This window comes from Anoplophora glabripennis, unplaced genomic scaffold, assembly GCF_000390285.2.
Source record: "Anoplophora glabripennis isolate ALB-LARVAE unplaced genomic scaffold, Agla_2.0 scaffold1107, whole genome shotgun sequence".
NCBI lineage: Eukaryota > Metazoa > Arthropoda > Insecta > Coleoptera > Cerambycidae > Anoplophora > Anoplophora glabripennis.
Window position 1 is genome coordinate 42,507 of NW_019417229.1, and position 9,480 is coordinate 51,986.

Genomic DNA, 9,480 nt, shown 5'->3' on the forward strand with positions numbered 1-9,480 from the left:
GGTGTTTTGTAAACCTTTGGCGATTTTGTTTAGACTTATACTAACATCGGGTAACTTTCCCACTCTATGGAAATTGTCAAGAATTACACCCATTTATAAAAAAGAAGCTAAAAATGATTTTGCTAATTATAGACCTGTTTCGATTTTATGTAATTTCTGCAAGGTACTGGAGGTAATCTTGCATTCACATATTATGCATCATGTATCTAATATGATTGTATCTGAACAACATGGTTTTGTTCAGGGTAGATCTACTATTACTAATCTGGTATGTAAAACACAATTTATATCTGAAGTTCTAGATCGAGGGGGTCAGGTGGATGTCATTTATACGGACTTCTCTAAAGCCTTCGATAAGATTAATCATGCGTTGCTCTTGCAGAAGCTTAATCGATTTGGGTTTGGCACCGACTTGTTGAGTGTATTTAGATCATATTTATCTGATCGGTATCAGTTTGTCCAATTTCGAGGTTTCAGATCGAACAAGTTCTCTCAGACGTCTGGTGTTCCTCAGGGTTCGATATTGGGCCCTCTTTTATTTGTGTTGTTCATTAATGACATTGTTGAAGATCTAAATGTGCATTACCTTCTGTATGCTGATGACGTCAAATTATACCGTAGAATTGACAGCCCTAATGATTGTGACGATCTGCAAAACAATCTTTTGACCTTCAGCAATTGGTGTAATAACAATAGATTACCCTTAAATGCATCCAAATGTAGAGTAATGTCTTTTTATCGCTTATTAAATCCAATTTTATTTAATTACATGCTTGACGATTGTGTGCTCGAGAGGCCTGATTTTGTAAAGGATCTGGGAATTATTTTTGATTCAAAACTTAGGTTTGCGCGTCATATGGAGGACTGCATATCTCGGGCCTATAAGAACTTGGGGTTTATTCTGCGCAATGCAAGGGATTTTAAAGAGTCTACATCGCTTAGATTATTGTATATAACTTTCATTAGATCTAAACTTGAATATGGCTCTGTCATATGGAGTCCGATCTATGAATTTCAGATTTCCGCGATGGAAATGGTTCAAAGAAGATTTTTCAAGTCGGCAGCATTTATATTGGACGGTGTTTATCCTGCGCGAGGAACACAACAGGCTATATTTTATAACCGTTTCGAATTGCAAAGCCTAATTTCGAGGCGTCAAATGTGTTGTGTACGGCTTCTCTTTAAGATTGTACATTATTTAGTTGTTTCCGATGCTTTGCTGGCGTATTTGAATTTTAGGGTGCCTAGGCTTAACAATCGATTTAGCAATGCATTCCTTATACCTCAAGCCCGTACCAATGTTTTGTTAAAATCTCCATTGTATCAAATGATATATAATTATCGTGCCGTTGAAAATGTTTTGGACATATTTTCATGCACACTTGCTGATGTGAAGCGCTGTTTTTTGTAGCTTTTCTTGCTTCTTGCGTTTGACCTATTCCTTTTTAAGTTTGTATGATTTATACTTTTGTCATATAGGTGTCGAGTTTTAATTGTGTGTGTTTTTTTTTTTTTTTAATGTAGTTATTTATCTTTTTGTTTTGTGTTTTTTATCATAGTTTTACTTATCCTGTAATTGGGCTTTTGTCCCGTTGGATATTTTATTGTAATAAATAAATAAATAAATAAATAAATAAATAAATAAATAAATAAATTATTATTTCTTAAAGATTTTGTCAAATCGATAAACTGGCTGATAGTTTTCTCCGGTTACCTCTCCCTTTTAGCGGTCAAAACTTTTACAGTGGTCGTATTTTTTAAAACGGGCAGCAACATTGAAAAGGTCGTTTTATTTAAAAAAAAATACTGTCTTGAGAAAATCGCCTAGAGGACGCCATTCTTGAGAAAAATTGTATTATTTGCAGGTCTGCATGTTTCAGTTTGCATAGCAGTGTCACGGATTTAAAACTGATTGTGAGTTAAATAGGCGATGAAAACAAGATGTTGATTGCTGTGGCTATCAGGTTGTAATTATTGTCGTATTTCTTTAGGATTCTCATCACTAAACACATGCAAATTATGAAAATGTTTAATTGTGTAACACCTGGTATACCAGAGAACAAAAGTGCTTACTCCACGAAAGGCTAGAGCGGGATACGCGAGAAACCAGAAGGAGTCAGGCGTCGCCGTCGGGCGTCGTAAAGGGAAGATACCGGTTGAGTACGCGTAGCGCGAGAGAATAAAAAATCATTTTTCTTTACTCTTGTCACATATTACTAACTATGTGCCTCTTGGCTAGGTAATTAAGTTGTAGTGAATTTTATTAATTGGTGTTGACGGGAATCAAAATAAATCAGTTTAAAGCGGAATAATCGAATAGTGTACGTAAGTTCAAGGTAGTAGTCCAAGGAAGGGTAAGACATATAAAAAATTCTCTCTAGGGTACCAGAGGTTACAACCTACTCCCAGGACCGAAGAAGTACTGAAATTTTGTTTGTTGTATAGGAATTGTTTCTTTTTTTGTTTATTTTGTTCGTTTCTTTGTGACAGCATAACTTAATAAAAGTATCATTTGAACTAGCGGTGTTTATATTGGAGCTCAATCCCAAACCTTTAGGGCTACGACACCCACCCTCCGAAGAGCGACGATTTCCCCGGCAGATCACCAGCTGGGGTGGTGGCAGCTACCTCCTCTAGCAAAGAGGGTTTGAATACACCGCTCAGACACCAAATAGGGTGATCGTTACAATTGTTTTGATACACTGCTTCCAGTGGCGGCTCGTGAAGGAGGACTCTGGGACTCCGCCCCCCCAGATATTTTCAAACTATAAACTTAAAATAATGTATTTATTTAAATCAATAAGAAATCTAAATAGCATGCATTCAATATCTCTTGGATGTTAGGTTGGTTGCATAAAGTGCATGTACTCCGTGAACGTAGCTCAGATTAATGCCATCTGCCATCTATGAGCGTACCAAAGAGTTATGTTTAACCACGCGCGCAATCCCCACTCCATCGCGGACCGTGAAATCTGAGTCCATCGTGCAAGCATATTTTTACAAATGATTGGACAAATTGGCACGTGGAGGGGATAGGCGACGATAGACTCGCGCGCTCGCGCGCTTTGTTTTGGGACTCCATGAGGCAGTAACCCGTATCACTGAAGTGTGGCTATATGTGTTTTGTTTTTGCTTTGGCACTTTTTAAGACATTATATTTTATAAGTTTAAGTTTAAAATGAGGGTTTGTGAAATAAAAAAACTTGTTATTAGTAATTTAAGTTTAGAGGAAAAAGTCGAATTGAAAAATAACGGACGTCCAACGCCAGTGTTGAATTTAGTTGAGGTGCAGAAAGAGTGCAAAAAGTGGGTCGGCTTTCGCAAATTTGATAAAAACATTTATGATAAGACCCTGTGGTTGTGTGGTTGTGACCAAACAAATAGATATTTTGTTTTTTATGTTTATTGTTTGGAGGAGGCGAAGAAAACTGGACGAAAACTGGAGTTTCTGACTTGAAACATTTAGAAATTAAAATTAAGAAACATGAAAATTCTCCTAAACACCAAAATAAGTTGGTGAGTTTTTTACTTTTAGGAAGAGTAAATATTGCTTCTTGTTTAAATAGTGCTTATGTAGAACAAATAAATAGTAAATAGTCATAACGAAACAGTTAAGAAAAATCGATTGCTTCTTTCAAAAATTTTAAATATCTTAAAACTATGTGGTACATGTAACCTTTCTCTTCGTGGACATAATAAAAAAAGTGACTCGGTAAACAAAGGGGTATTTTTAGAACTGATAGACTATAGTGCAAAAATGTATCCCGTTTTAGATAAACATCTTAGTGATGCCCATGTTTTTAAAGGAACTTCAAAAACTATAAAGAATGAACTATTACAGTAATCTACATAATTATATCGTAACTGGGTTGGTTGATCGATTATCCACTTCAGCCCCACACGTTGGAATTTTATTTCTCGCATTGTACCTAAGTAGCTACACACACTGACAGTATTCATTTTGGGGTACTTGCAAAACACAATGACCTTCAAATTCCTTAAAATTGTTCGCCTGCGGCTTTTCAAACCCACGGGCCGCCACTGACTGCTTCCTTGAATAGAAGCAATTGCAATTTAAATATATTTTTGAATGATTCTAATGGAATTATTACAGTGAAGTATCTATTAATTGAATAGAAGCAATTACAATTTGAATATATTTTTGAATGATTCTAATGAAATTATTAGTGTATCTATTCAGTGCGGCTTTCACAAACACAAAATTATTATTATTTATGTTACTTACCTATGTATTTTTGTTATCCATATATTTTTTATTTTTCAGGTAACTCCACAAACTAAAATATTCACTTGTGTTAAATTTATTGTATGTATTTCTTTATTTGTAATCAAATAAAAACTTAAGATGTATTATATTTTATTAACCTATACATTTGAATCATATGTAGATAAGTGTAGTATGATTATTTGATAATTATTGCGTTATCAACGATAACATTCAAATTAGTTTAATCGAATAAATTAATTGTAATACATTGCCAAAAACACAGTATAAAGTTAACGAAAAAAATTAACTTCAATTTTTATTAAGTGCGTTATTATTATCAGAGGATTCTTTCAAACAATGAGGGTAGTTTTATGTAATTTTTGTTTTTTCCAGTTTTCAAACTTCGTTTTGATAAATTCGATAAAATATAATTAATATAAAACTGTGGCAAAAACTTCAACATAAAAAAGACTTTTTAAGGCACACGTCATTATATTATTAAGAAAAATTTTTACATTTGCCATCCCATTAAATTTGGCGAGAAATATCAGTGTACAGAATATTTCCCAATTTATTAGCCAAACTTAAGTTTGAAATTGAGAAGCCAACATTAAAAAAAGAACCCTATAAAGCAAATATGTCAACCATGGGCGTAGCTAGGGGGCAGAGGTGTGCACGATCCACCCCAGAAAGCCCAGTGCCCACCCCAGAAAATAAAAGATCCAATAATAGCATCTTTCTCATGTCGGTAAGGTTTTTTTTAGAATTGAATGAAAGAGTGCTTAGATTTTGAAATATTATATCGGGAAGTCGTTGATTGCGAGTTTTTTTTAGACCTCCGTAGAGCTTGCAGCAGTTCTGGGCCCATCCCAAGCAAAAATCTTAGCTACGCCCATAGTGTCAACCATTGCGGATATAACAGAAGATATTTCATAGCCTCAAAAATTCACTGAATATTTTAGTTAAATCACTTATCCCTGATACTGTTCTTAAGAAAAAATATCACGTCCATTTTGTTCGAGAGAGAGACCAGTTTAAATTTATCCTTTTTTAAATTATATTAAAATTATCAAATAAAATAAATGAATCTAAAATAATTTTGGACCTACTACTCGTTTCCCAAAAAAAAGTTTATTTTTCTAGTAATTGAATTTTAAATACAATGTATTAATAAAAATGTCAGATGTAGAAATTTTGCGTTTTACTAAAAGTAGCAGAAGACAAGCGAGAAACTGTAAAGTTTCTATTTTTTTTTTTTGTTTCTTCAGTGCTCAACAATATTTTCATTTAATATTAAACGTCCTCAGCGTCGAAATGAGTAGTTTCAGAATTACCTAGAATTACAAAAGTAATGCCTAACTGGAAGAAGGTCTTTTATCTTAAAAGCAGTAGGTAATCGAATTTCCAAAGTATCCAATGGTGTCGTATTTCTTCGATTCTTAAATAATATTTTTTAAAAATGTGAATATTTTTCACAATCAATTGATATTTTGGCTCTAATGTACAAAATTACAAATTAACTAAAATCGTTGTAAAAAAACAAAATGTCCTGCATTCTATTAAGGAAAAAGTGGTGCAAACTATAAAAATGTTCGCTTTACTACCGATCTACTCTTGCTTAAATTTGCTTTAAAATGGGAAGTTGAGATTTCTCATCAGTCCTCTAAAATAAGAAAACAGACAAGCGATACGTCATTCTATGACTGTCACTCCATATTAACTAGAAACGGCTCAAGTGTTCATTCATTGTTAACGCCTTTATTTTCGTAGATTTTGGATAAGCAACAATTTTTTCTGAAGTAAATTGTAAGCCTTTAGGGCCGTTTTTCAATCGTTGGTTAACTCCGAAATTAAATTTAACCATCACTTTAATTTCTTATGTTTTAGTTTAAGTTTAAGTTTAGTTTAAGCAATAATAATTTTCTTTTAACATGCAAGCATTTAATAAACAATTAATTAATAAATTCATGTTTATTTTTTTTTACTTTACTACGGAAAAACCGGCTCTAAGTGTTAAACAAAGATTGAAAAACCGGGTATAAGAGGAATTAAAAATTTTAACATTTCTATACATACAGGGAGTCCGAAAAATATAAACAAAAAATAAGGAAATACCTATAGTAGCAGTAGTATCTAATAATAGTGTGAGTATCTACAACACTTTTTCAAAAATTTAATTACAATAAGTTAAAAGAATCATGATCAATTTTCCATTCAATAAGAGTCAATAAAACCCTTTTACTTTAGAAGTTAGAGGTTTACTAATGCAGTTTGTTATTAGTATAATAACGCTAACTTTGTAAAAATTAACTGAATAGCTGAAAAAAAGTTATGACATCATTTTTAAAAAATTCTCATAGGGGCTTATATCATAATTTCAGAACACCTTATATAATTCAATTAGAGATACAAATGATTGATCGTTTTCTAAGCAGCTCTCTTTGTCAATATAGGTATTACTTACTTTTTTATTAAATCAGAAAAAGAAGTATTTGTGTCTTCGCCTGAAATGTACTAACATATTTAATTTCGCCATTTTGTTTCTAAATCTTTGTCATCCAGAGCGTTCAAGAACTCAAAGATGTAATAATCAGAAATAGGATATTTAAGTTAATGTTACGGAGAACGTTATTGCATCAAAAATTACAATTTCTAAATAGCGTCACTGTAAATTCCATGAAGAAAACAAACACCTTCAGATAACCTTATATTCATATTATTAGCATCAACGCCACCTTCAAAAATGCATTTGCTGAACACTTAAAAATTCTTCGTTTTTTTTAACAGTAATCTATTTATATTCCAGAAAAGGGACAATATAAGTTTTCCAGCGGAAGATATATACTTGTTGATTGAAGAAAGATATGCACGTGCTGCTTTCTATATAGACAATATAAGACACAATGATTTCCATCGAAAATTGTTATATTATCTATCCTTTTTGTACTATATGCTGTAAGTGTAATTAAATATTACGTTTAACCAAACAAGTATTTATTGACCAGTTCACAATGTAAATGATTATTGTATATATGTATATCTGATATGAATCCTCTTTAATATCAATCTGTATTTGTGAATTCAAACTAACAATACTACTAAAATATTTATATTTCCACCAAATAACATGCACACTAAACAAATATTCTAAAAATAAATTTCTAAAATATCTTCTTAACACTTATTTTATTGGATAACAATATCAGTCGGTTCTATAAATTCTCTCTCCAAATTTTTTGCATTGTTATGATTTTCGAAACTTGTGGTTTCCTGAAAAACAAAAGTGAAGATTAACGATAAAATTAAGTCAAATTTGATTAATAAAACCATTAAAAGATACCATTAAACAACAAATTAGAATAGATAACAGACTTTACATCTAAGTATTTATTATTTACCAATAGGTATACTAATAAGTTTGTAGTTTATAAAAAATTTGTAACAAAAACAATATTTTTTGTTAATATTACTTGTAAGTAATTTAAATTTACCGCTTGATTTATTTCTGTTATCAACAAGAGATATCGAAAAGTGATATGTCGATAACACAAAAAAAAAATGTTTTTCGAGGGTGTGAAAGTCAGACTATGTCTACTATATGTTTTCGGAGTAACGTGATTATTGGATTTATCGGTTATGGGATTATGAAAACATATGGTTATGGGGTTAAGAGGTTTGAGGTTGAATGCATAGGATCATGGGGTTATTGTGGGTCCACAGCTCCCTTTACTGGACCGTTCTGTGTAATAGAACTTGACAGCTTGGGTTATGAGGTGATATGGAGTTATCGGTAAAACCAGACGTGATGGGATTAAATAGATCACGGATTCGAATTCAGCGACCCCGAAAACATGTAGTAACATAGCTTGACCTTCAGACTCAAAAACTTTTTTTTGTGTAGCTGTGTAATACTTACAAGTGGTTTAGCATTCTATATTATGGATGGCATTCGAACAACCTTAGCCTCGTATCAGTGCAGTTTACTATACCTCAATTTTCATCTACATTTATATGATCATAGAGTTAAGTCACACCTCGTAGTCTTTCATATGTATGTAGTCAGACCGAAAAATCCATAATTGCAACGTTCGTTCTGCCTTTTTTTGCCTCTATACATACCTGTAAAAACCCTACTTCCCTTCTTCAGAAAAAACTGAAACTGTGAAAGTCCTCTAGCTATTTATATTTTATGTGGGCACTGATCAATGCCATTCCGGTCCCATAGGATACCGTTCGGTTTTCTCTTGATAAAGACATCTAGGAACGACAAGGTACAATTTGCTTTAATCTCCATAGTGAATCCGGATGTATTCTATTAATGTGGTTACGGAATCCTTCTATGTTGTTATATTTATGAGATCAAATAATGTATCAACATATCTGAACCAACACTTCCAGGTCATAGCTTCTCCTTCAGTTTGTTCATAAAACTGATCCTTAAAGGAGATCATCTGGTGTATACTTTTATCAAGTGTAGTTCTTATACTCAAGTGTAGTCTTCTCCGATGAGCCTTAGATGAAATTCTTCTAAAGCTTCATTCATTGACACGTGCGTAAACAAGGACGTCACGTAAAACTCACTAGAATATAATCTGGATCTGGATGGATTTTTATAAACAAAATCGACAACATTTTTGACATAGCTTTCCGTCTTTCCTTCTAGATCTTTAATTTGATGTAACACATACCGGAAGGAGTGGTGCATTCAGCTTTGAAAGGCAATACAATTAGGGTATTATTCTTGAATCATTTAATTTTATTGGTCATTATTGTCTCCATATCTGGTAAATATCTACGTGGAATTCTTCAGGAATAAAGTCTAAGTCAGCAATTTTAAAGCCGATGTAATGATTCAGACATATTGACGATCTCATGAATATAACATCAGATTCAGGACATCAGTTTTACTATAGGAATGGGAGGAAATGGTACTCTGTCATTCCTAGATGTATTTGTCAGGAGAAAATCGGACGGCATCCTAGTTATAGAAGGCCAACTGGGCCAACTCAAAAACAAGGCTTGACAATACATTATGGCAGCGTACACTTGAACAAAAAACTACGGTACCTAATATTAGAGGAAATATAATATACACAAATATTAACAGAATAATAACGAGCGTTCAAATAAAAACGTGGTCGAAGTTGGCTCTGACACATTGGACGTAGGGAGTAGCTTATAGCGACCAACTTAACCTCATTTCTCAACGAGCTGTATAGCAGCTGTCAGTTTCAATAACGTTAATGACTATA

The 9,480-nt window shown here is 32.8% G+C and overlaps 1 protein-coding gene across 2 annotated transcripts in view; it reads right to left on the minus strand.

The window, feature by feature from the left end:
- Positions 1-7,346: 7,346 nt before the first annotated feature.
- Positions 7,347-9,480, minus strand: part of LOC108914047 (excitatory amino acid transporter) — a 39,638-nt gene continuing 37,504 nt past the window's right edge. For both annotated transcript variants that reach the window (XM_018719742.1, XM_018719743.1), the window contains exon 10: positions 7,347-7,498. In XM_018719742.1, the coding sequence (XP_018575258.1) occupies positions 7,415-7,498 (84 nt within the window). In that variant the 3' untranslated portion in view covers positions 7,347-7,414. The remainder of the gene's footprint in view (positions 7,499-9,480) is intronic.